Here is a 26,386-nt window from a genome sequence, read left to right on the forward strand (position 1 = left end):
GAAAAATAAGATATATACAAGAAAGCAATAAATTTCACAGCACACCTCAACAATTAGTTGTAGAACAGATTTCAGAGTCTGGTATGGGTTACAATTCCACAATTTTAGGTTTTTAATTTCTAGCTGCTCTAAGACACTGGAAACTGAAAGAAAATCAATATAATGATTCAGCAATCATACTTATTTGTTAAATCCTATCTTCTTATAACTCCATCTACTCCTTTGCTCTTTCTGCCAATCTTTAGGGGTATTTGTGCTATGTCCATTCTAACTTTTTTCCTGTTGGAAAGGGCTGTCGATAGTATGGGACAGGAGGATGAAATTAGTCCCTCTGGGTTTCAGGATTTATCTGGCCTAGGAACCCATTCAGGTAGGTTTCTGGAAATTAATCAGTACATGGAATCTTCGCAGAATCTCAGACAGAGCCCTTAGTTTCTAGGGCAGGAATGGTTTTGGTTGGGGGTTGGCAAACCATGGTAAGTAGTGTCTAAGCTGAAACCTGCATAAGTGTAGCCTTCAGTGCAGCATCTCCCACAACTTTATTTGAACTCTGCCACTGATACCTTATTTGTTACAATCCTTTCTTTCTTCCCTTTTGTAGACCATAATCTTTTAAAAGCCGTAACTTTATATTAGCTATACTTGCTAATATATATAATATAGTATATATATATATTGTGATATACTTGCTAACTACATAACCCAGTTTTTCCTCTTTAGTAAACAAACAACATAACATATGTAATCTTTCTTGACAGGGAAAAGAATGAACACATTCTTTCAAATCTGCTATATGCCAGGTATTGTGCTCGGTACAATTTTATAGATGCAGACTGGACCCTGAAGCTCAGTCTATTTATATATGTTCTTGCAATAATGATAAAATGAAGGTAAATAGCAGTGCTATACCACTGTATGTTAGCCTTCCTGCTCACAAAAAAAAAATTATCAAGTCCCTCTGATGTTTCCTCACTATTAGCTATCACTCCTCCATTTTACTGAGTTAATTTACAGCAACAGTCATTGCTGTAAACTAGGAACAATTTCCTAACCAGCTTGAGAAACCAAATTCATAGGATGTGCTAAGTCAGCACCTTAATTTTACACATGAAACTAAGTGACTAACTGGAAAGAGGAATAACGGCTTTCACTATCAACAATTTTGCTCTCAGAATTTGTTTACTTTAATGTTCAAGACAGTTTGAAGGATACGCAACACGAATGCCAGACAAATTATTGGAAAGTTACTTTACATTACACTAACAGAATTAGGGAAAGGGATGAAAAAAAGCGTGGTATTATTTAGTAACCTAAATCTAAAATATGATTATAATTTAACTTTACAGGTAAAGCATGCTTGCCAAAATACAAAGCACCACATTTCTTCCCTTTATCCAATATCACAGCAATGATATTTCCAAATCAATACCTCCTCCACATAGTCATGGCCCACTGGCTGCACATCACTTTGCAAAGCAGCAAGAGATGCAGGTGTGACTGGTTCTGAAACTGTGTCTGATTTTACTTCTGCAATCTGCACAGCAGAAGTGACAGGAGTACTCTTTACACATTCAGTTCCTTTTAAGTCTTCTGCTTTGTTTCCAGTTGACTGTAACTTATTACCACCTAGAAGAACATAAAAGAATTGTAGTAATTAAAAATTTTTTTGTATAATGTATAACTTGATAGAATAAAAACCTCAGACAAAGCTCTTATCTTTTCTACCAATGGCCAAACTCCTTCTTGACATACAATAGATCAGAATTTTGAAGAATCACATAAACTACCTGGCTTTCTGATCCTATTAACTATAGTCTTGAATTTCCCCTTCCCCACCTCCCAACATCCAACAACCACTCCACCTTGGCTCCTATAACATCTAATACTTAAAAGTGAACAGCCAGCATCTAAAAAAGAAGGTACTAAGCCTAATTCATACTTGTACCCTTAGGTGCTTGTCTAGTGATAGAACAAATGATTAGTATTTTTTCCTTTTTAATAAGATAAGTGTAATGCCTATTTTTCACTGAATACTTGTTTTTTATAAAAAGTCCAAATCAGGTTGTCCATTAAGGAACAGAATAAATTTGAGTTTTATCACTGGAAAAGCTTACTTCTTTCACCTTATTACACATTGAAATCAGCCACAAAGCTTACAAAAAGGGTCATTTAAAAAAGATTTGTTGTCTTAAAGTGCAAATGAATAGCCTCAAAATCGGTATAGAAATAACAGTAACATAAATTACAGCTTTCACTTCAATTCTCAAATGTAATACTTTAAGTAGCTGTCTGAGAGAATACCACATTAGGAATTTTCAGCTTTAAACCTCTTTCCCAAATATGTTTATATACCTATTAGGTGCTGGGCAGTTTGGGTACTATAATGATATATATATAATAGCTGCTTTTAATGAGCCCACAATTGGAGGGAAGAAACAAATAATTATACCACAATGTGATTAACAAGAATGAAGTGAGTACTGTGGGAGGAAAGGAGCTGCTAACCTTTAATATGATTTAGTTAGGAAAGGCTTCACAAACGGTAAGATACTTGAGTTGGGCTTTGAAAGAATAATGAGTATATATTGGTCAGAAAGAAGAGAATGATATTCTAACAGAAAGAATAACATACAAAAACCCACAACATGGAGTTAAAAAGACCATAATAAATTCAAGGAAGAGTCAGTAATTCAGTATGAATTACTACCTAGGTAGACTGGTGAGACATGAAGCTGGAAAGGTAGGCAAGGGTGTCAGATTGTGAAGGGCCTTTTATGATTTAATTAAAGAATACACACTTTATCCTATATACCAAGGGGAAGGACACTGAAGATTTTTCAGCAGAGGACTAACACAATTTTATATGTATATTTTAATAAAAAGACTTAGATAAGAATGTAAAGAATATGTTAGAAGAAAGAGAAAACAGATGCAATAAGAGCCAAGGGTCTAAGAAAAAGATTTTGAAGAATAGAATCGTCAACTATGTCAAATGTTAATGAAAGCCAACTGGATGAAACATTGAAAACCGGATTTGGCAATTAGATCTTGGTTGACTTCTGAAAGCTGTCGGAAAACGGTGGTGTGAAAACAATGTAGCAGGCTGAAAACTGGATAGGAAATAGAGAAGTAGAGAAAGTAAGATTAGGTTAGCAGCCTGAAAGGATTACAAAATAGGAAAAAGTCTGTGAGATTTTTAGTTTGTTTTTTGTCTTATGACTAGGGAAGAAAACAGTGTATCCGTTTGGATGAAGGGAAGAAACCAATAGAGGACAGATCGAAAATTGAGGGAAAGAAAAAAAGACTGAAGAGATATGTGACGGAACAAGGTATAGAGAAGGTGGAAGGTGCTATGGCTGAGACCATAAGCAAAAAGATCAGTCTCAGATGGAAGAGACACCAAACTTTGATGGGAGTTAGAAGAAACAATAGAATCTTCGGTACTTGCCAACAAAGTTTATTTTGGGTGTAGACGTTTTCTTGGCAGCCATATTTGTAGGCACTGTTGATACTTTAGCGTTGGATGTGATATTAAGAGATGAGTTTCCTGTAGTTGTAAGACCTTTCACTGAAGAAGTTGAAATTGATGAAGTGTTCACAGTACAATTGTTTGCTGCAATGCTTGAAGTAGAGGCAGTTGGTTTTGAAGCAGATACAGCTGTTGAAGAAGCAGCTTGGCTAACAACATTTGGTTCTGTTGACGGAATGGGTTTACCAAGTTTTGTGTGTAATTTAACCACCTATAAAACAAAAGCACATTTGTCAGAAAACTCAGTAGATTTTTCAAGTTTTCTGAAAACATTTTGAAATGAAAATCAAAACCATTATTTTTATTTTTTTCTGTTAGATATATTTAATATACAAAACTCATTACTTTCACAGTAACTCTGTGAAGCAGTTACAGATATATATATTCCATCTCATACCAGGTGAGGAAACTAAAGCAGAAAGATGAAATTACTTGGCCACATGCATATCTATCTAGACATAAGCATGACAAAAGGAGGAAAATGATGACATGATGACAATTTCTAATTAGTGGAATAAATGATGTAGTTTAATCTGAAGAAAGGTGTGTATTTCCCATTTTAAGTGATGACTATCTGAATCTGTCTTTATGTATATTAGCATGTAATCAAGGTTTACAATGCACACCAAGTTTTCAAAATTTGAAGTCACCTTTCTTAACCCCCCCATCAAAAAGGAAAAGAAAACAGAATAAGACATAAGGATGTGTGGGAAAAAGACACCTACTTTCTGATGCTTAGCACCACGAATGTGGGCAGCATATGCATCTGCTCCTGTACAAGACACATCACAGAGCTCACAACGTAGCTGGTTTTGCGTCCCACGAGTAGAGTTGTTGCTGCTGCTGGTATTTTGTGAGGCTTTTAATGCAGCTTCTTTTTTTTTATGTTTCTGTCCTTCTAAATGTTCTTTATAAGTCTGTTTCAAACAAAATGGACAAATTTTGCTAATCTTTTTCCACCATTTTAAATTACTCAATTCTCTAATCTCTAACATTCAAACAAGAGAAACAAAATGACTAAGCAATTTTAAAAGCAGCTGAACAATAGCACAGGGGTTTCCCTATACATGTGATATAACAGTGGTTATCTGTACCCTGCTTACTAAAATAATAATATATCTGGTCCAGTATTTGGATTTACAAAGCACCTTTATGTATATTAACGTAAGGTAATTGCTTTCATTTTCAAGAATCTGCATCTTTTACTGCTTATGTATAATATGGAACAGATAATGTGATTAGAAAGCAATCATTCCACAAATAAATTAATTTCAGGGTTAAGATGAGGGGGGAAAACATACCTATCTCATGAGCCAAAAATAAAAAGTTACAGTATGGTAATAACTCTTTACAAACATGTTTTATTATTTATAAGATGGACTTTTCTAATTCAGAACGCGTTTCTACATAGAATCCATGCCACTCTGAACAAAAAGCCTATTTAATATGTAAGAGTCAAAACTGTCGGGCAGGCAACCGTAGTTCAGTGGCAGAGTTCTCGCCGTGCCTGCCCATGCCAAAAAAACTGTATACATATTTGCAAAGAAAAACAGCATTACTGCAATATTAGCCAATAAAAGAAGGAACTATATTAAAAATTGTCTTGCATGTTGATGACTGTGGTAGGGAGGCTTATAAGTACTGACGGGCAGTTTTCTTTGAGTAGGCCAAAAACTTCCATTTTTATTATTTTAAATTGTAGTTTAAAAACAGATACATGGTTAGCATAAAACCGTACTTTCATTATTGAATTTCAGAGCTGGAAGGAAGCTTATCAACTAAAGTTTTATAATTTTTGAAGAGGAGAATGCTTTCTTCAAATGAAACCTATGCACAAGTAAGAAAAGTTGCTGTTTTTGAAACAAAAGAGACTCTAAGACCTGTCATTTGATATGCCTCTCATTATCTACAGTGGCTTGAGCAGCTCCATGAGGCAGTTTGAGATTCACTTAGTTAAGGTCTCTTTGCTTGCCCAAGGTCACATGGCTGGTGAGGAATGGAATCTTGGCACCCAAAATCTGATCTGTTAGCTCCCCCCATATGTCCCCACCTAGACTCGAATTCCCAATCTCAATGACAATTTTCTCTAAGGCTCATCAACCCCTTAAGGCACTGCCTCTGATTTATTTGCAGAGTACTCTTGGCCTGCTCTATGTGAACATTCAACTCCCCTAATTCAATGGTCTGCCTCATATATATTCACTCCAAATGCTGCTGTTAACTTAATCACCATAGCACTATGTTCATCCTTTCATATGGGCACTCACATACTCAATAAATCTCTGTGCCACTCATGATATCATACTCTCCAGGCAGTCATTGCAGAATCTGACACTTTCCTCAAATACTGAGACAAGCATTCTTATTCTTTTTCATGTTTACCCAGATCCCTGCAAACATTCCCAATCTACCACCCCCCTATCTTCCCCCATGTAATCGCAATGGAAGTATTTTCTATTACATTTAAAATATGGATGTTGATTTTATGTAACTAGCCACCATATTAAAATGTTTTCCTAATTTGGTGTCAGTGAACACAGGGAAAAGCTGAAATTGGAAATACCCCCAAAATTCATATTCATATTAAATATGAGACAGAACTAATATGGTAAATTAAAAATAATGTACAGAAAATGAAATCAGAAAGACAGACGATAAAGACTGAGATGGTATAAAATCTAGGAATGCCTAGAATGTATAACATAGTGACTAAATGTACAAATTTAAAAAATGTTTTTGCATGAGAAAGAACAAAGGAATGTCATTACTGCAGGGTGCTGAAAATAGATGGTAATTAATATTTAAGAATTTTAACTTATGTGTGAGACCAAAGCAAAAAAGTTTATTTGGTACAAAATTTATATTTTGACTAGTGCATTTCCTAATATAACTTATGTAGACAGCTTAATTGAATACCATATATACATGGAACCTTGAGTAGGACATGAGATTTTGTTGGTTTGTCAGAGTGATGCTCCAATAAATCCTAGAGTCATTTGAACAGTAAATAAAAAAGTATTTGCAAAGTCCCCTTCGGGGAATGGTGAGAAAGGGGAAAATTCAACTTCCCCAAGTTGAATTCTTGATATTCTCACAATCAATGTGGACAACCAAAGCTATAGGCTGAGCCCCCAATCTTGGGGTTCGTTCATATGAAACTTAACCCCACAAAGGATAGGTCAAGCCTACCTAAAATTAGGCCTAAGAGTCACCCCCAAGAAAACCTCCTGTGGCTCAGATGTGGCCTCTCTTTCCAGCCAACACAACAAGCAAACTCACTGTAATCCCCCTGTCTACGTGGGACATGACTCCCAGGGGTGTGGACCTTCCTGGCAACGTGGGACAGAAATGCTAGAATGAGCTGAGACTCAGCATCAAGGAATTGAGAAAACCTTCTCAACCAAAAGGGGGAAAAGTGTCAATGGCTGAGAGATTCCAAACAGAGTCAGTCGAGAGGTTATCCTGGAGATTATTCTTATGCATTAAACAGATAACACCTTGTTAGTCAATATGTAACGGAGAGGCTGAAGGGAACCGCCTGAAAATGTAGAGCTGTATTCCAGTAGCCATGTTTCTTGAAGATGATTTATAATGACACAGCTTTCACAAAGTGACTGCGTGATTATGTAAACCTTTTGTCTGATGCTCCTTTTATCTACCTTATCTCAACAGATGAGTAAAACATATGGAATAAAAATAAATAATAGGGGGAACAAACGTGAAAATAAATTTAGATTGAAGTGCTAGTGATAACTGAAAGGGAGAGGTAAGGGGCATGGTATGTATGAATTTTTTGTTTTCTTTTATTTCTTTTTCTGAATAGATGCAAATGTTCTAGGAAATGATCATGATGATGAATATGCAACTATGTGATGATACTGTGAATTACCGATTATATATGTAGAACAGAATGATTAAAAATGAAGAATGTTGCTGTTTGGTGTTTTTCGGTATTTTAAAAAAAATTAAAAAATTAATTATAAAAAAATGTACAGAGGTGGGAGAAAGCAACAACTAGAAGAAACTCCAGAGTCAAGATCTGGTCTTTACAAATTATATGCCTTTTACCTGCCAAACATCAAATTTTTACATAAAAACTAGACAATCGAAAAAATTAATAAATATGGTTGGGAGGGGAGTTGAACCCATTAGTTTTATAAATAGATTTATGCCCAAATTGCTTATAGGTTTAGCAACAAGGGAACAAACAAAGACAAAAAAGGAAAAAAGTTCTTGTATACATTTTAAGTTGATATTTTTGAAACAGGCCTTTTCTTATATTTTTCTTGTTCCCAAAGTTCCCATTCCCTTCACAGAGGAGATTATAGAAACAAAGACTATTCTAAGACAGCCTATACAAAGGTCAGTCCCATGAGAAATACAATCCTGAAAAAGTATAGATTATCAAAGAAACTAAGGACATTTTTTCTTCTGCAATTTATAGGCTCCAAAAAGAAATGCATTTGATAAAGTCCTCTCATCATTAGTGCAAGTGTATATAATTAAATTACCTCTGTGGGCCCTTTTCAGCTGTAAAATTTTAAATACTCTCACATAGGCAAAACATATCATGAAGAACAGCTAAGGAAACCAGGATGCAATTGTCTTAAGTAGAAGAGTATGGTATAAAAACTTTACCAAAAAAGTTATGGATGATAAAAAAGAAAAGGAAAAAACACCAATCTCAACCCCAAATCCTAATTAATTGGAATATAAAACTTTTTATAAATTAGTTTTATTTTTCCTTCCTGAAAAAGCTCAATTCTCCCGCTTTCATTCACATTTATACTCATTTTTACAGTTTTTTTCCTAGTAGAATTCTCATGCCTAAATACAAATAACTCTCTGAAAATGACCCGTTAGCTAAATATGTATATGACATTAGCTATAAGTTAATAAGAGAAAATGTAAATCTTTGTAGGCACAAGATTTAGAAGATTAAGCATATTTAACTATCAAAAATAACCATTAAAGACTCATGGTAAAACATACAATATAAGTACCTGTGGTCCAGCACAGCTGATCTTACAAACATCACAATAGTGAATCTGGGGTGGCTTGGGAGGCTGTTTTGGTTTCAGTTGTTTATTTTGGAATGGTGCTTTTTTAGTAAAGGTGGTCCCTGTCCAGGCAGCTGTTGCAGCAGCAGCAGCAGCTGCTGCTGCTGCCTGCTTCTGTTGCTGCTGCTGCTGTTGGTAGTAGGAAGATGCAGCTGAATATACTGCTGCTTCATAACCTGAATAAGACGTACCTTACAAATAAAAATCAAACAGAGATTATGTTACATAATTATAAATGGCCAACTTAAATGTTAGTTATAAATTTAAATTCAATAGACCCCATGTATAAAGTTAGGTTTTCATGTGCATGTTTACAAATAATGTATATCCTCATGGAACCTCGAGAAAATTTTATTTGCCTTCTTTCTATAAAAGTCAATCAGCAAGCATTACATCACAGGTGTCATGGAGTATAAGAAAAAGAAAAGAGTTTGGTCCCTACCTTCAAAAAGCTTCTAGTTTAGTTGGAGCAATATGATACAGTGTTTGACAAACTTATCTGGTTACAGAACCTTTAATATTTCCCAAAATAGAATTCCTCTGAATACAATTTGGGAAATGTTAGCACTGAGGAATGGACTCTGGTGCTAGATAGGAAAAAAGGAACTAATCAAAGTAAGGTATGCTTGATAGTAAAAGGGAAAAAAAGGGATGAAAGAAAAGAAAAACATACAAAGACGACACCAAGACTTTGAGGTCCAGTGGTTGATTAATGGGATTACACAACTGAGAAAGGAAAGCAGTTGACAGAAAATTGTTTGGGGAGGCAAGGGGGATAAAGTCTAGAAGCTTGTGGTTCAGAGTTGGAGTTCAGATGAGAAAACAGAACAAAAGGAACAGATTTTAGAATTAAAGATCAAATAAACTGGTTCTCGTGCTCCCCCACAAAGGTGAAAAAGTACTGCTTTTTTTCTTGGTTAAAAATCTGAATGTTCTAGGGCGCATGGGTGGTTCAGTGGTAGAATGCTCTCCTTTCATATGGGAGACCCAGGTTTGATTCCTGGGTCAAGCACCCAAAACAGAAACAAAAAAACCCCTGAATGTTCCAAAATTGTGGTGATAAATGTACAACTATGTGATGGTACTTTGAGCAGCTGACTATATATTTGGATGGACTCTATGATGTGTGAATATATTTCAACAAAGCTACATTAAAAAAAGACATTAACCAGTGTCTCTAATAAATAAGCACATTATATGTTAGCTATTAACATATACATGTTGTTTACATGTTCAATGATTTTACAGATTTTAAAATGTGTCAAAGTTTTAAATCTAACAATTGCTATTTTATTTATAAACCTACCTCAAAACTGGAATACTATCCCTTCTAAACTAAGATATCTGGTTATTTGGTAAATTCCCTATTTACCTTAAATATTCCAATTAGAGTTCTTTTTTTCTCTTAAGTGGTAAGGATAGGCAAAGAGTTGTATAAGGCTTAGGAAAGAGATTCCTAGTTGCTGGATAGTACAAAAGAACCATTTAAGGAGAACTAACTGTCGTTTCTCAAATGCAGATTGCTATAATGAAAAGTAAGAACTTCTGACTCACTGACTTCAATATATGCACACACACACAGGACACAAATTGGAAGGATGACAGTTAAGTTGTGTGGGAAATCTGAACCATAGGAATCTGAAACTGGGCATATCCAGGAAAGAAAATAGGTGATGTTTGTGAAAAGCGTTTCTAGACTTTTTTTGAAAAATGTTTTATTGTGAAATATAACATATATCGAAAAAAGCAATAAACTTCAAACTACATTTTAACAAGTATTTATAGAACAGATTTCAAAGTTTGGTAGGGGTTATAGTTCCACGATTTCAGGTTTTTCCTTCTAGCTGCTTCAAGGTAATGGAGACTAAAAAGAAATATCAGTATGATTTCATACACGTTTGTTAAATTCTAATTTCTCTATTATAGCTCCTCCTTCTCTTTTGATCCTTTTCCCAATCTACAGAGACATTTGGGGTATGCCCATTCTAATTTTTATCATGTTGAAAAGGTGTGTTGACAATATGGGATGGGGGAATGGAACTGGCTGATGTTTTTGGAGAGACTGGCACCTCTGGGTTTTAAGACTTATCTGGCCTAGGGATTATCTGAAGGTTTTAGTTTCTGAAAAGTAAACAGTGCAAGCAACTTTTGTAGACTCTCAGAGAGCCCTAGGTGTTCTTTAGGGTTAACACTCCTAGACTTCTATGTCAGGTTATTATGCTATATAAATGTTTATGAAGTTTTAAGAAAACATCTGAATATGGAAATGGGAAGCAGTAGGAAAATGTAATAAGCAAACGATCAGAGGAGATGAAAACAAATCTGATTAAAAGAAAAACTCTATAGGTCAATAAAAATTCACTGATCCATCTTATGAATATCCTCTATTACTTATGTGATTAAAAAAAAGCCCACAGTCACATGCTTTTAAATTTATGGGCATATACACACAGTTTAAAATTTACTCTAAAAACAAACACAAAATTGTCCAATTAAAGCTATTTCTACATTATTATTCATTAGGACCATGATTTTTATATGAAACCTTTATAATTCACATTCTCCAAATGACAAGTCCTTTTGTATAGAAACTGCAAAAACGTCATTTAATATCTACTCATCAAAAAAATAAAAAGTGAAGAGGGCTACTACGCTCGGTGACCAGGTCTTCTAGCTTGTTAAAATTAAGTTGCTAGTACACAACATGGGAAGTAGTGCACCAGAGACCGTGTAGTCTCAAAACACATCTACAAAGCAGGTACTACATCCTTACTCTACAATAAGCGTAGTAAATTTACTAATTGAAAATATCAATTTGTTAAGCTACATTATTAGAATAGTTCAAATATGATTTTTAAGTATATAGTATTAGAAACAAAAACAGCTATTTCAGTAGTAAAGCCACCATGCTACAAGTTACTATTTACTAGATAGATACTAATATTCTAGACCTCCTCACTTTAATGAGTGAAAAATAACCGACCCTATTTGAACCTGTCAAAAATTGCAAATTTAGAACTCAGAAGCCCTAACAAATGATCTCTCTGGACAGCAATTTCATACTGTGTGTGATATTCTTAAAAGAAGAGTGTATACTTTTTGACATAGCAGGTCCATATCTAGGGATTCATCCTAGAAAACAACGGGACAAATGCATAAATCATAATTCATAAGGATTGTTTGTATTAATTGTTTCCAGTTTTTTATAAATAGAAAACTAAACACCTAAAACAGACATGTTTACATATATCCATACAACAAAATATTATGCAGCCATTAAAAATTACATATTTCTAAGCACTGATCTTGGTTTCTAAATATCACTGCATACATTTGAACAGTGAATAAAAAAGTATTTGCAAAGGAATGGTGAGAAAGGGGGAAAATTCAACTTCCCCAAGAGGAGAATTCTTGATATTCTCACAAGCAGTGGGGACAACCAAAGCAATAGGTTGAGTCCCCAATCTTGGGGTTTGTTCATATGAAACTTACCCCCCAAAGGACAGACTAGGCCTACTTAAATTTAGGCCTAAGAGTAACCCCCAAGAGAATCTCTTTTGTTGCTCAGATGTGGCCTCTCTCTCTCAGCCAACACGACAAGCAAACTCACTGCCCTCCCCCTCTCTACCTGGGACATGACTCCCAGGGGTGTGGACCTTCCTGGAAACGTGGGACAGAAATCCTAGAATGAGCTGGGACTCAGCACCAAGGGATTGAGAAAACCTTCTCTACTGAAAGGTGGAAGAGAGAAATGAGACAAAATAAAGTGTCAATGGCTGGGAGATTCCAAACAGAATCGAGAGGTTATTCTTACACATTAAATAGGTATCACCCTGTTAGTCAAGATGTAATGAGAGGCTGGAGGGAACTGACTGAAAATGTAGAGCTGTGTTCCAGTAGCCCTGTTTCTTGAAGATGATTGTACAATGACAGAGCTTTCACAATGTGACTGTGTGATTGTGAAAACCTTGCATCTGATGCTTCTTTTATCTACCTTATGGACAGATGGGTAAAACATATGGATTAAAAATAAATAACAGGTGGAAAACAAATGTCAAAATAATTTAGCAGCTTGAAATGCTAGTGATCAATGAAAGGGAGGGGTAAGGGCTATGGTATGCACAAATTTTTTCTGTTACTTCTTTTTCTGAACTGATGCAAATGTTCTAAGAAATGATCATGATGAATATACAACTACGTGATAAAAAAAGAATGTTCATATTGTATGTTAATTGGTTTTATTAATAAAAAAATTAAAAAAAAAAATAAATACCACTGCCTACTATAAGAAACCATGCTTCCTTGGTGAAAGAGCAGGTTTTAAGTCTGGGGAAGGGAAACCACTAAGTGTGCCTCTTACTGTGCCAGAAAGGAAAAAAGCTCTCCAATGTTAACAGGGCTTTGTCAAGGGGAAGGGGATGGACAGATGAGCAAAGGTTAATGAGAGCGAGGGGTATGGGATGCGTGGGTTTTTTTCTTTTAAATTCATTTTCTGGAGTAACGCAAATGTTCTAAAAATGATCATGATGATGAATACAAAACCATGTAATGATATTATGAGCCACCGTTTGCATATTTTGGATCATATGCGCATGACGGTATCTCAATAAAAATATGAAAAAAAAAAAAAAGACTGGGGAACTGATGTAAAGCAGATCCCATTGGCCAAATTTGGGAGAATTTGAGCCCCCCAAAGAAAAATGAGAACAACGGATTATAACATACTGAATAAAAAAAGAGTAACTCCGCAATACTCAAAAAAAGCTAAGGGGATCTTCAGAGAAGAATGCCTGCAAATGAATGTAAAAGTATTTTGCAAACACCATTGTAGTAATTAATTCAGTTAAGGATCTTCAAAATATCTAATACTATAGAATGAAGGATAGTTGAATAACAGGACAAAAGATTGTTAATTACAAAGAGAAAAATCTGGTGGCCACTAACTTAATCAGTGATTATACTTTGCAACATTAGCTAAAAAAAAGCCGACATTAAGTGCTCCTGATGTGATAAAATGGAAAACAGAAGTACAGTTAAGTAGTTTTCTTGCCTAAAAAGTTGCCTGAGTCTAAACATTAAGAAATCATGAGATAAATTCAGATTGTGGGATATTCTACAAGACAAGTGGTCTGAACGCTTCAAAAACGTCAGTCAGGAGAGACAAGATAAAAGTAGAGGGATTAAAATAAACTAACCAGACAGGACAATCGAATACAATCTGTTCTAGTTTGAAACTGTTGTACACTCCAGAAAAGCCATGTTCTTTAACCCTGATTTAATATTGCTGAGTGGGATCTTTTGATTAAGTTGTTTCCATGGAAATTTGACCCACCCAATTGTAGGTGAGAACTTTTGACAGATGGTTTCCATGGAGATGTGTTTCCACCCATTCCAGGTGGGGTTGCTCACTGGAGTTCTTTAAGAGAGAACCATTTTGGTAAAAGCTGGGGAGCCCACACAGCCAGAGATCTGCCGCCAGGGGAGGGAGAGATAGCAGAAGTCACCATGTGCCTTCTCAGCTGAGAGAGAAATCAAAAATGTCATCAGCCCTTTCTTGGATGACTTAGTTTGGACATTTTCATGTTCGTAGAACTGTAAACTTGTGACTTAATCAATTCCCTTTTAAAAACAGTTCCATTTCTGATATATAGCACCCTGGCAACATTTAGCAAACCAAAACACAATCCATGATCCTCGATTAAACCCTGAATTTAAAACAAATAAAATACACACACACACACAGCCCAGTCAACAAAGGAAAGTTCAATTCCATGATATGGCAGTTATATAAAAGAATGTCCTTACTCCTAGAACATATATGCTGAAGAATTCAGGGCAAAATCGTCTGCCCTTTATAAAATATATCACTGAACCATCTGACAATATTTTTAGAGAGAGGAAAGATAAAGTAAATATGACAAAACATTAATTATTGATGAATCTAGGTGAATGGCTTATAGATGTTCACTGTACTATTCTTTCAACTTTTCTACAGAATTAAAGTTTTCCAAAATAAAAAACTGGGGAAAAACGTTCATCCAAAGAATGACATACCCTATACCTAGGGATGTGGAAGGATATTCACAATGAGAAGCAGTTTACAGAATAACATGTATAAAACAGATCCATTTTTATGAAGAAATCAAGATATTTATAAATAAATAAATAAATGAATACCTAATTAACTAGTAAACCAAAAATAATGATTTCCATTCTGTTTAAGGTATATCCAAACAAGTAAGATACTGACAGAAAAGTGGGAGGACACCTTTAAGAGAGAAATGAAGAATAGGAAAAGAAACGATGGAAGTCCGTATTTGTTGGAGCTAAGGTGAACATTTAAGAAAATGTGTCCAATTCCATTTCATTGCAACAGTTCCTAGTACAATTATAACTGGCTAACTAGACAGAGAAGCAGAAAATGGGCAATCCTGAACAACAAATCTACGATAGGTTTGAACTCAACAAAAGATTTATTTCCTAAACAGGGAACATCTTGGGCTATTTCTTTTAACAGATTAAAACAAGTTTCTTCTCTTGATATTCTCGCAAGCAGTAAGGACAACCAAATTAATAGGCTGATCCCTCAATCTTGGGGTTGTTCCTATGACACTTAATCCCAGCAAAGGACAGACTAAGCCTGCTTAAAATTAGGCCTAAGAGTCACCCCCAAGAGAACCTCTTCTGTTACTCAGATGTGGCCTATCTTACTCTCAGCAAACACGGCAAGCAAACACACCGCTCTTCCCCTCTCTACATGGGACATGACTCCCAGGGGTGTAATCCTCCCTCGCAACGTGGAACAGAAATCCTAGAATAAACTGGGACTCAGCATCAAGGGATTGAGAAAGCCTTCTCGACCGAAAGGGGGAAGAGAGAAATGAGACAAAATAAAGTGTCAGTGACTGAGAGATTTCAAACAGAGTCGAGGTTTTTCTTACACATTATATAGATATCCCCTTTTTAGATTAAGGTGTATTAGGCTAGAGGGAAGTGCCTGAAACTGTAGAGCTGTGTTCCAGCAGCAATGTTTCTTTTTTCTTTTTTATTAAAAAAAAATTTAACAAATGAAATACAACATTAACACAGAAAATCACTAATTCACAATATCATCACTTAGTTGCATATTCATCATTTCTTAGAACATTTACATCCATTCACAAAAAGAAATAAAAAGACAGTAGAAAAAGAAAAACAAAAACAGAAAAAAAAAAAAAGATTATACCTCCCATACCCCTTACCCCTTGCTTTCACTGATCACTAGCATTTCAAACTAAATTTATTTTCACGTTTGTTCCCCCTATTATTTATTTTTATGCCATATGTTCTACTCGTTTGTTGACAAGGTAGATAAAAGGAGCATCAGACACAAGGTTTTCACAATCACAGAGTCACACTGTAATAGCTATATCATTACTCAATCATCCTCAAGAAACATGGCTACTGGAACACAGCTCTACATTTTCAGGCAGTTCCCTCCAGCCTCTCCATTACATCTTAAATAACAAGGTGATATCTACTCAATGCATAAGAATAACCTCCAGGATAACCTCTCGACTCTGTTTGGAATCTCTCAGCCATTGACGCTTTGTCTCATTTCACTGTTCCCCCTTTTGGTCCAGGTTTTCTCAATCCCTTGATAGCAGCCATGTTTCTTGAAGATGACTGTATAATGATAGAGCTTTCGCAATGTGACTGTGTGACTGTGAAAACCTTGTGTCTGATACTTTTAACTATGGTATGGACAGATATATAAAACATATGGATTAAAAAAAATAAGTAATAGGGGGAATGAATGTTAAAATTAAAAAATATATATTGGATAGATGAAATACAGTGGTCAACGAGAGAGGGATAAGATTTATGAGTTTTTTCTTCTTTCTTTTTATTGCTTTTTCTGAAGTGATGCAAATGTCTCCCAAAATGATCATGGTGATGAATATACAACTATGTGATGACACTGTGAGCCACCGATTGTACAACATGTATGGAATACTTATACGTTAAGAATGTATGTGCTTGTATGTTGTTGTATGAATAACAATTAAAACAAAAACGAGCTCCTCTACCCTAACCCCAGGTCCTTGTCATTCCCTTCCACTAATTACAAACCTGCTCACATTAATCCCTTTCTTAAGATCTCTTCAGCACCTTTCACGCCCAAAAGATAGATGGACACCATGGAAAGCATACAAGGCTTTTCATTCTCTGACATTTCCAGCCTAATTTCCTGATATTTACCTAACTTACCCTATCCTCCAGCCAGACCCAACTGTTGTTCCCAAATACCTGACACTAGCCTACTTCACCATTGAATCCCCAGTACCCAGAATAGCATCTGACATAGTGTAAGAGGTAAGATATATCTGAGAAATACAAAAGGATTTTGCTAGGCTTTTGACACACATGTTCAAGAAAATATGAAGAGAGAAGAATTCAAATTGCTTAAGTCACCTTAAATTGCCCATGGAACAAGTTAGGGTATTAAGGAATAAATAAAATGGAAAACAACAATAACAAACCATACAGCGCTACAAGGCTGAATATCTGCGAAAGTGTGATTTTAAACACTACAATACCGTAAACAATCTCAGCTGAAAATCAGCAAGAGTAGGGGACATAGTAAGAAGGTTTAAGTTATCAAACTTATTCAGGGAAAATATATGATTATTTTAGGAAAATAAAACTACTCTGTCCTCCAAGAGATGTGTTATATAATCACCATTTCAGGGATCTTCAGAAAATGATACCCAAAATTTTCGAGACATTCTTGATAATAAATATGAAGAAACAGGTCTGGGAGTCAAAATAAATCATATTAATATGTCTGTGGTATTTCCTAAGCTTTAACTTGAATTATCAAATTCATTGAGAAATGTCAGAAAGGAAATGATCCCAGAAAAGATTGGTGTTCCTTCCTCTAATTGCAATACGAAGGCCATGACTAGTTTTCAAGACGAACATTTTATCTCTATGAGCTCCCGGTTAAAAAAGAAGGCATACAATTTACAGGATGGTCTATCATATTATGTGCAAATATTTATATTAGCATCTATCAATTACTTCAATTCTTGCTATCAGGAATAAGATTTTCCACAGAAAATCAAGACAGTTTCTAATAAGTCTCTTGCTATAACACTGTTTAACACAATTTATCATTCTTACCAGAATAAGTAACCGCTGTGGTACTGTAAGTAGCACTCTGAGTATAGGATGGCACCACAGTGGCCGCAGCTGCTACTGGCTGCACGGTGGAGGATACAGGATAAATGGAAAAAGTTGTAGTAGCTGGACTCGGTGTGGCTGGTTTTATGGCTGTCACTTGTCGAGTTTGCTGGGCTTGAGTATACTGAGTTGCACCTTGGCTATAACCTGCTTTGGGGGCTAAATGTGAAAAGAGACATCAGAAAATGAGAAGAAATAAGCTGCTATAGTTACTGCACGATAGATACTGCAGCAATATCCTTATAAAACAAAAAAGAAATAGGTGTAACATCCTTAACTGTATATTAGACCAGCCAATTTTTTCTTGGCAAAAAGGATAAAATTCTATCAAAATGCATAAAATATAACCATGTGAATTAATTTACTGGTCTTTCCCAAATGTTTTCTATGTATTTTCAAAATGGCAAAATTTAAAACCAACTAAGTATTACTTACAACTGGTGAAATAAACAGGTTTTCAGATGATGTATGGTATGTGTGTGTGTGTTTAGACTAGCCAGTCTACTTAATAGTTATGCTTAATATCAGGAACAGAGAGAGAAGCTCAAAATATGTATTTCGATTCACATAGTGAAAATTCAATGCTTAATTATATCAAACTTGCCCACACACCATTCACTACATTACACTGATTCATCTGTTGTGAATTTCAACACAATTCTAACTCACAAGACACTACTGCCTTAATTCTTCAAATGCTAATACTTGAGTACAGCCGTTCTTAAATGGCTACCAGTAATGTCTCTGTTAAACCTTCCGCTGCCTTTGATCATATGCAAAACAAATGTATACTTTAAAAATTTTATGAACCAATCATTAAATTTATAATTAATCACTTATTAACAATGACTAAAGTGTTACAAATGGAATATCTAACAAAGGCACAAATACCAGGGGGCAAAACCATTTTATGCTTAATTAATTAAAGGTACCTTAAATAAATAGCACTTTAGAGTTTAACATTTTACAGAGAGGAAACTCTCTGTTAATGACTAATAAAGAACTACTAAATGACTTAACAAAAGTCAAATGATCAATGTTAGAATTCAAACTAAATAACTGTCTACTGACTCTTAAGATAAGTCAGTGCTCCTAAGTGAAATCTACACTCAGTAATATACCAGGAAATTCATTACAGATTACTCTACCCAGCATATCAAAAGAGAAGAAACTATAAAAAAAGTTGAGGTCATTATAATTCAAAATATTTTAAAATCATTTTTAAGAGATTCATAAAATCATAGAACTTCTAGGGATACTAGGGACCCTAGAGATGTCAACTGCATCATTTACAAATAGGAAAACATATTTGAAGAGTTTGTAAGAAACAATTGCCCATGGGAATGGTAATCGGTTCTGGGTGCCAATTCTCTCCTAATCCAAGATTCTACCTTAACCTTCGTGGTCCTTGAACAATGATAAAAATAAAGAAGTTGCCCCCATTCACCTTCAGAACAGAGTTTTGTTTTAAAAGCTATCAATTAAATCTTTGGGAAGAATCTATCTCTTCATCTACAAATATGTAGGATTCTTGCAAACATATCTTCAGCATTTGGACTATTTAATGTTAATGGTGGCTGGTAACAGAACCAACAATCACTACAGACCAATGAAAGATAAATTAAAATTATGGGCCCATAAAGAGTCTTAATTGTTATAATATAATCAGCAATATGTTCTGGGCATTTCTGGCAAAGATAATAATTTGGCCTGAAGTTATCATCACAGGTTCTTCTTGTACGGTTTCAGCAGAAAGAGAACTGTAAGTTGAAGACAAAAAAATGGAGTATATTTCCCAAAGAGAAGAATATGATTATGAATTGCTGCCACTGCCTTGTCTCTCTGTGACTAACAGATCCTCTGGAAGAGGAAAGGTAGGACATAGCTAGACCCTTCCTCTCAAGGTGATATAAATAGATGAATGCAAAAGCATATCTTGATTAAAAAGAAAAAGCTTAATGAAGCTAAACTATTTCAACAGTTTACAATGAAACCATGTATGTTACCAAAACTCACCTGTCTGATAGTAGGTTTCAGCAACAGAAGGCTGAGGCTGGGCAGCAGCAGCTACAGCAGCAGCAGTTGCTGTTGGCTGCTGGTAGTACTGCTTACTATCATAAGCTACAGCAGGGGCTGTGGATCTTACATATGAATATGAGTCCTAAAGAAAAGGAATAAAAGGAATGAAATGATAGGAAACAGACATCTTTACTTTATAAGTCTAATAAAAGAAAAATAAAACCAAATATGTACCCATACCTAGACATAAGAGAATCAAATTCAATACAAAGGGTATTCATTTTAGACTTCATCCAATAAGAACAAAATCATTTCAAACAGCATGTTAAGCTTTTACATCAGAAAAAATCAGAAAAGACACAGTAACAGTTTTAAACGGTATTTATTTAAAGCCAAAACTATCTTATTTAAAAATTCATGGCAGTTTTTAGAATGTATAATGATAGTGACTAAATGTGCAAATCTAAAAATGTTTCTGCATGAGGAAGAACAAAGGAATGTCGCTAAGCAGGGTGCTGAAAATAGGCGGTAATTAATATTTTAAAATTTTAACGTATGTGCGAGACAAGCAAAAAATGTTTATTTGGTACAAAATTTATATTTTGACCAGTGCATTTTCTAATATAACTTATGTGGACAGCTTAATCGAGCACCACAGTACTTGAAACTTTGTGTAGGGGATGAGATTTTGTAGGTTTGTCCAGAGTGGTGCCCAGATAAATCCCAGAGCAATTTGAACAGTGAATAGGGAAGTATTTGCAGAGCCCCCTAGGGGGAATGGTGAGAAAGGGGGAAAATTCAACTTCCCCAAGGAAGAATTCTTGATATTCTCACAGGCAACGGGGACAGCCAAAGCAATAGGCTGAGCATCCAATCCTGGGGCTTGTTCATATGAAACTTAATCCCGCAAAGGATAGGTCAAGCCTACTTAAAATTAGGCCTAAGAGTCACCTCCAAGAGAACCTCTTCTGTTACTCAGAAGTGACCTCTCTCTCACAGCTGACACAGCAAGCAAACTCACTGCCCTCCCCCTCACTACATGGGACATGACTCTCACTGGTGTGGACCTTCCTGGCAACATGGGACAGAAATCCTCGAATGAGCTGGAACTCAGCATCAAGGGATTGAGAAAATCTTCTCAATCAAAAGGGAGAAGAGTGAAATGAGACAAAATTAAGTGTTAGTGGTTGAGAGATTCCAAACAGAGTTGAGAGGTTATCCTGGAGGTTATTCTTACAAATTAAATACATATCACCTATTTAGTTAAGGTGTCATGGAAAGACTGGAGGGAACTGCCTGAAAATGTGGAGCTGTGCTCCAGTGGCCATGTTTCTTGAAGATAACTGTATGATGATATGGCTGTTGCGGTGTGACTGTGGATGTGAGAGCCTTGTGTCTGATGGTCCTTTTGTCTACCACATCGATGGACAAGTAAAACATATGGATTAAAAATAAACAAAGAATAGGGGGAACAGATGTTAAAATAAATTTTGAAGATTGAAATGCTGGTGATCCGTGAAGGGGAGGGGTAACGGGTATGGTATATATGAATTTTTTTGTTTTCTTTTTATTGCTTTTTCTGAATTGATGCAGATGTTCTAAGAAATGATCATGATGAATAAACAACTATGTGATGATAGTGTGAGTTACTGATTATGTAACAAATACAGAATGATCATATGATAAAAATGTTTGTGTTTCTATGTGGTTACGTATCATGAAAAAAATTCACAGCAATTTTGACTTAAAGATGGATTCCACAGCATTATAAAAAAATATCTTCGTGTTCTAAGATCTGGGATTATTCCAGGTTTTTTCTTTTTCACTACTATCATTAACATAATGATAAGTAGGAGTCTCCAGGTGAAGAGTGCTGGGAAAGAAGGGAGTGCTAGAGAGAAGGAGCACTATATATAAAGCCTCAAGGCACTGTAAGATCAAGGTGAGGTGAGTGAATTCTGATACTGCATAATGTGGAGTGGTAGGGTGCAATGCTAGTGGTAGAGCAGGGCCCAGAAATGATGGGCTTCTAGACCCTATTAAATACAATGGAATTTAATATATTCTCTCTCTTCATAATGAAACACAATCACATACATCAAAAGAGATTTCAAAGTTTAGTAATTTGACAAATATTAATAGGAAAGACTAATATTGTTGATTCAAATGTCAATTTCTTTCTCACAAACTAAATCACTCTGCTTAAGAAACAATATAGAAAAACTGGGGAAGTCCAGAAGAAACAAACATTTAAAAACAGATCCTAAAAACAAACAAACAAAAACAAAAACGGATTAGAGGGGCTAGAACCAAATTTAATAAAATAACCAAGTAGCAACCTAGTAGTTTTCAAATATAACACTGTAAAAACAATTAGATTTTTATGTCTGCATAAGACCAAAGAAGAAGCAACTGGATGAATAAGACCATGATCAATTTGTTATGTATTAAAGTATACCCTAACAGGAGGAATGTATAGGTGACAGAATTTCCACCCTTGATAATTTCAAGCAGACAACACGTAATTTGTTTGCCTGACATAGCTTAGGCCCATGGTGCTCAAACTAGGAGACATGGCAGTGTTTGTAGTGGATATGTAATGTCATAGAACAAGCAAGGGGCATCTTCTTCACATCTTAATTTTTCTGAAGATTTTGGGATAAAAATTAAAATATTTAACCAGTAATTAATGCAAAACTTTTAAAAATTAAATCAAGCACAGCTATATAATGGAGTAGAATGGACTACTGCAGGAGACGGCAATGATATAAAGCACACTGCAAGGAAAGTTAATACTGTGAGGAAATGCCCAAACTATCTAGAAATACACATTTATTTCCCACTATCAAAAGAGGTATGCTTTGGAAGAACAAACTTTGAGAAACACTGGCTTGGACAACTACACTAGGGCCACTGAAAACTATATGCTAAGGAAATTGAGACTAGTAGTTTTCTTACCTGGTAGTTTTGTGTAGTAGCTGGGGGTGGTGGTGGTGGTGCTTCCTGTTGCCTCTGGGTATAACCATAGTCAGTTGCTGTGTGTGCAGTGGGATAGCCTCCATAAGCAGCAGCTGTTGCAGCAGCTGCAACAGCTACTGGAGCAGGTCTGGCAACTGCAACTGTAGCGGCTGCTGGTGCATAGGCAGCAGTAACTGTGTGAGCAGCTACTGGAGCCTGATGAACAGTATAGCTAGCAACTGTAGTTGGATGAGAATAGGCTACACCAGAAGCTGGTTGCTGGCTATAGTATGAACAGAAAAATAAGCATAACATAATTTAACTTTAAAATTTAGGAATTCTATCAACTTAAAATAAAAAGACATTTTCAAGTAATTTAATCAAGAACTAAAGATGACTGAGTATCTGAACTTAATAAACTTCTTAATACTGTATTCATTACATTCAATAATTTTCATTCCTTAATCTTAATGTAATATATTCACACAATATGCTTCAGATCATAGATCATATCACAAAGCAGGGATGGCAATTTGGGATAAGATGCAGTATTAGGAAGAAAACAAAAACTTGATTATTCAAACAAGGTATTTTTTAAAGTTATTTTTTATGTAAAAATCTTTATTATGTTTTATAGTTTAAAAAAATCTCTACAAAAATCACGACAAAACAAACTCCGTTCTAACTCTAATTACAGAGAAAATTTAAAGGAGAAACAATCATTCAATTAATTTAAGAAATACCTCTTACTCTAGGGTAGAGCTCTCAACTCAGGGAGATTTTGCCTCACAGGGACATTTGACATGTCTGAAGATATCTATCTTTGATTGTCACAACTAGGAGGAGAGGAGGCTTAGCATCTGGTGGTATCTAGTGGGTAGAAGCCACGGATGCTTTTACACATCTCACAATGCACAGGACAGCCCCCACAACAAAGAATTATCCAAAGAAATGTCCACAGTGCCAAGGTTAAGGAAATCCTGTTTTAGGGTAAAAACTTACAATGAATTATTATTTTAGATAACTTTTCCAGCTTAAAGGTAACACTTCATTATTTATATTTATATTACTCTTAAAAAAAATAGCACATGTTAGGGCAGGCCACTGTGGCTCAGTAGGCACAGTTCTCGCCTGCCATGTCAGAGTCCCGGGTTCGATTCCTGGTGCCTGACCATGACAAAAAAAAAAAAGCACATGTAAACAGAGGCCTACTAAGTCAGATGTTTTTACAACCATAATTAGGCAAAAGCATATTCCAAGATAGTACATCAAATAATTTACAGCTAAAATACTAAGGTAATATATTTACTTAAACTTTTAAAACCAATGGCCTACAGATATTAGCATATGAAGGTACATTCGTTGTTCTAGGTTCTGTGGGTAATACACGTATAATTCTACTTGCTAATACAGTATTACCAAGGCAAAAATGGCTTCTATAAAAAAGGAAAGGCCCCAGAGCTGACCACAAGTTTTAATATGAGATAACAGTTAAAAGAATAACACAAAAATTTGACAAAAATTGAAGCTGTACTAATAAACTGGATTAACTATTTCAAAAGTTTAAGAACAGGTATTCTGCAGTGTGCACAACACTACAGAAATATGGTACAGAATTAAAATTGGGGGCCATCATATTTTAACTGTATTACAGAAAACACAGATAAACTAGAATGTATCCAAAGGAAATTAATATGAAGCTTATAGATCTGGGTGTTATTTCACGTAAGAACTGAAAGACTGGCTGACATTCAATCTAGAAATGGTGACTGAAAAGCTCCATTCTAATAAAGCTGCCTTCTAATAGAAGAGACTTACTCCATGCTGCTCCAGAGAACAGAACTAGAACCAATGGATGGAAGTTACAGGGAGGCAGATTTCAGCCCAATATGAAAAAGAAAAGAAAACAAAAGAAAACAAAAAACCTTAATACTTAGAACAGAGTGCAAAAAAACTCTTATAATTTCTATTTGGATGAGGTTTTCTATATTTTGATATTAAGATTAGTAAACATTATCTACATACATGCAAATTACAAGACAGGAAATGAAAAGTTTATATTGTAATTGTGGAAAATTGAGATTGACATTTTCTGTGGCTAATTCCACATCCTTGAGAAAAAATGCCAATAACATGCTATACTTCTTAAAAATTCCTAGAACTGAGAAAAAGAATTATATTTATAAATGCACCAATTCTTACTTATTATTAAGGTAAGATTTCAAACATCCTGACTACACTGGATAGGAGGGATTTGGGTTATGTAAAAATTCAAACCGTCTCAGATTCCTACACTGATTACATTCATGCTGCCACTCCTTACCCACTATCTGTCCATACTTCTTAGCCACCAAAAGTTGTTTTATAAGATAAAAAGCAGGATGGGAATAGAGTGAGAATATCAAGTCAACCAGGCTGGCATTTAACTTATATATATTACATATGATCCTAACTTTAAAAGTTCATACAAGAGACAAAGGTATGAATCTGGTACAAAAAAGTGTATAGTTTCGGGGTGTAGGAGGGAAAATGATATTGCATGCTCTGGGCTATGTTTAATAGGAAAACATCAATAGTAACACCAATACTAGGGGTACATAATGTGGGGAGGTACAAGAGTTAGTGGGAGGCTTAAATTTTCTATTTGGTGAGGGTGTGTTTATTGGCTTTCTCTTGGGAACAATGAAATTATCTAAAATTGAGAGTGTTGATAGACTGCTGACACTGGACATGATACATGAGGACTAGTAGACTAGCAAACGATGGTGTAAACATATGATTGAACATGGTGCTGCTACAAAAAGGAATGAAGCTGTGAGGCATGCAACGATGTAAATGAACCCGTGGGACATTTGGTGAGGCAAAATAAGCTGGAAACAAAAGAGCAAATATTGTATGGTCTCATTTAGAAAATATTTAAAAGAAAACTGGGGGCTATACTATAAGCTCTAATAGCAGTTACACTGAGTCCAGAGTGGTAACAGTTATTTCTGGATTTTAAGGGGCTATTTTATGTATATATAATCTGGTATTTAGAGATAAGAATGAAGCTGATTGGGTCGGGATTAAGGTAATTCAGAATACAGGGATAAGGAAGACACTGCCTGTATTTTAGAACTTCACCGACTCATTGAGACCAAAGGAAGAAAATTTATTATGTTCAGAACCTAGGTATTCTTTAGCACATAATCTAACTCAACCTGTCTGGACATCATTTAAACATTCCAAACACAAGGAATCCAGAATAAAATGAGAGCTTTTGATTCTACGTAGATTAATGTAATGCCTGGATACATCCCAGAGTATATTAAGCAGATAATCAAAAAGTATTGGCAGTCCCTTGAGGGATGGGAGAAAAATTATGGAATTATTAAACTTACCGCTGGGTGAACCCCAGATACTGTGTCAAACATTAGGGACACCCAAATCAATAGCCCTTGACCTTGAGGCTTGCTCTTGTAAAGCTTATGTATGTAGTGGAGAAGCTTAGTCTACCTATAGGTATGCCTATGAGAAACCTCTTTTGTTGCTCAGATGTGGCCTTTCTCTAAGTCCAACTTTGCAAGTGAAACCATTGCTCTCCCCTCTACTTGAG

At 35.3% G+C, this 26,386-nt stretch overlaps 1 protein-coding gene across 5 annotated transcripts in view; it reads right to left on the bottom strand.

Annotated features, from left to right (window-relative positions):
- The window catches only part of ZFR (zinc finger RNA binding protein), a 99,610-nt gene that overhangs the window by 56,454 nt on the left and 16,770 nt on the right, over positions 1-26,386 (bottom strand). For 3 of the 5 annotated variants that reach the window (XM_077116916.1, XM_077116918.1, XM_077116921.1), the window contains exons 3-10: positions 24,610-24,633; positions 22,792-23,074; positions 19,831-19,975; positions 17,755-17,973; positions 8,533-8,780; positions 4,255-4,446; positions 3,449-3,740; positions 1,430-1,626 (exon numbers count right to left, since the gene is read on the bottom strand). In XM_077116916.1, the coding sequence (XP_076973031.1) occupies positions 1,430-1,626; positions 3,449-3,740; positions 4,255-4,446; positions 8,533-8,780; positions 17,755-17,973; positions 19,831-19,975; positions 22,792-23,074; positions 24,610-24,633 (1,600 nt within the window). The remainder of the gene's footprint in view (positions 1-1,429; positions 1,627-3,448; positions 3,741-4,254; positions 4,447-8,532; positions 8,781-17,754; positions 17,974-19,830; positions 19,976-22,791; positions 23,075-24,609; positions 24,634-26,386) is intronic. The other 2 variants (XM_077116919.1, XM_077116920.1) reach the window with 1 other exon arrangement.

This window comes from Tamandua tetradactyla, chromosome 9 (assembly GCF_023851605.1).
Source record: "Tamandua tetradactyla isolate mTamTet1 chromosome 9, mTamTet1.pri, whole genome shotgun sequence".
Classification (NCBI taxonomy): domain Eukaryota; kingdom Metazoa; phylum Chordata; class Mammalia; order Pilosa; family Myrmecophagidae; genus Tamandua; species Tamandua tetradactyla.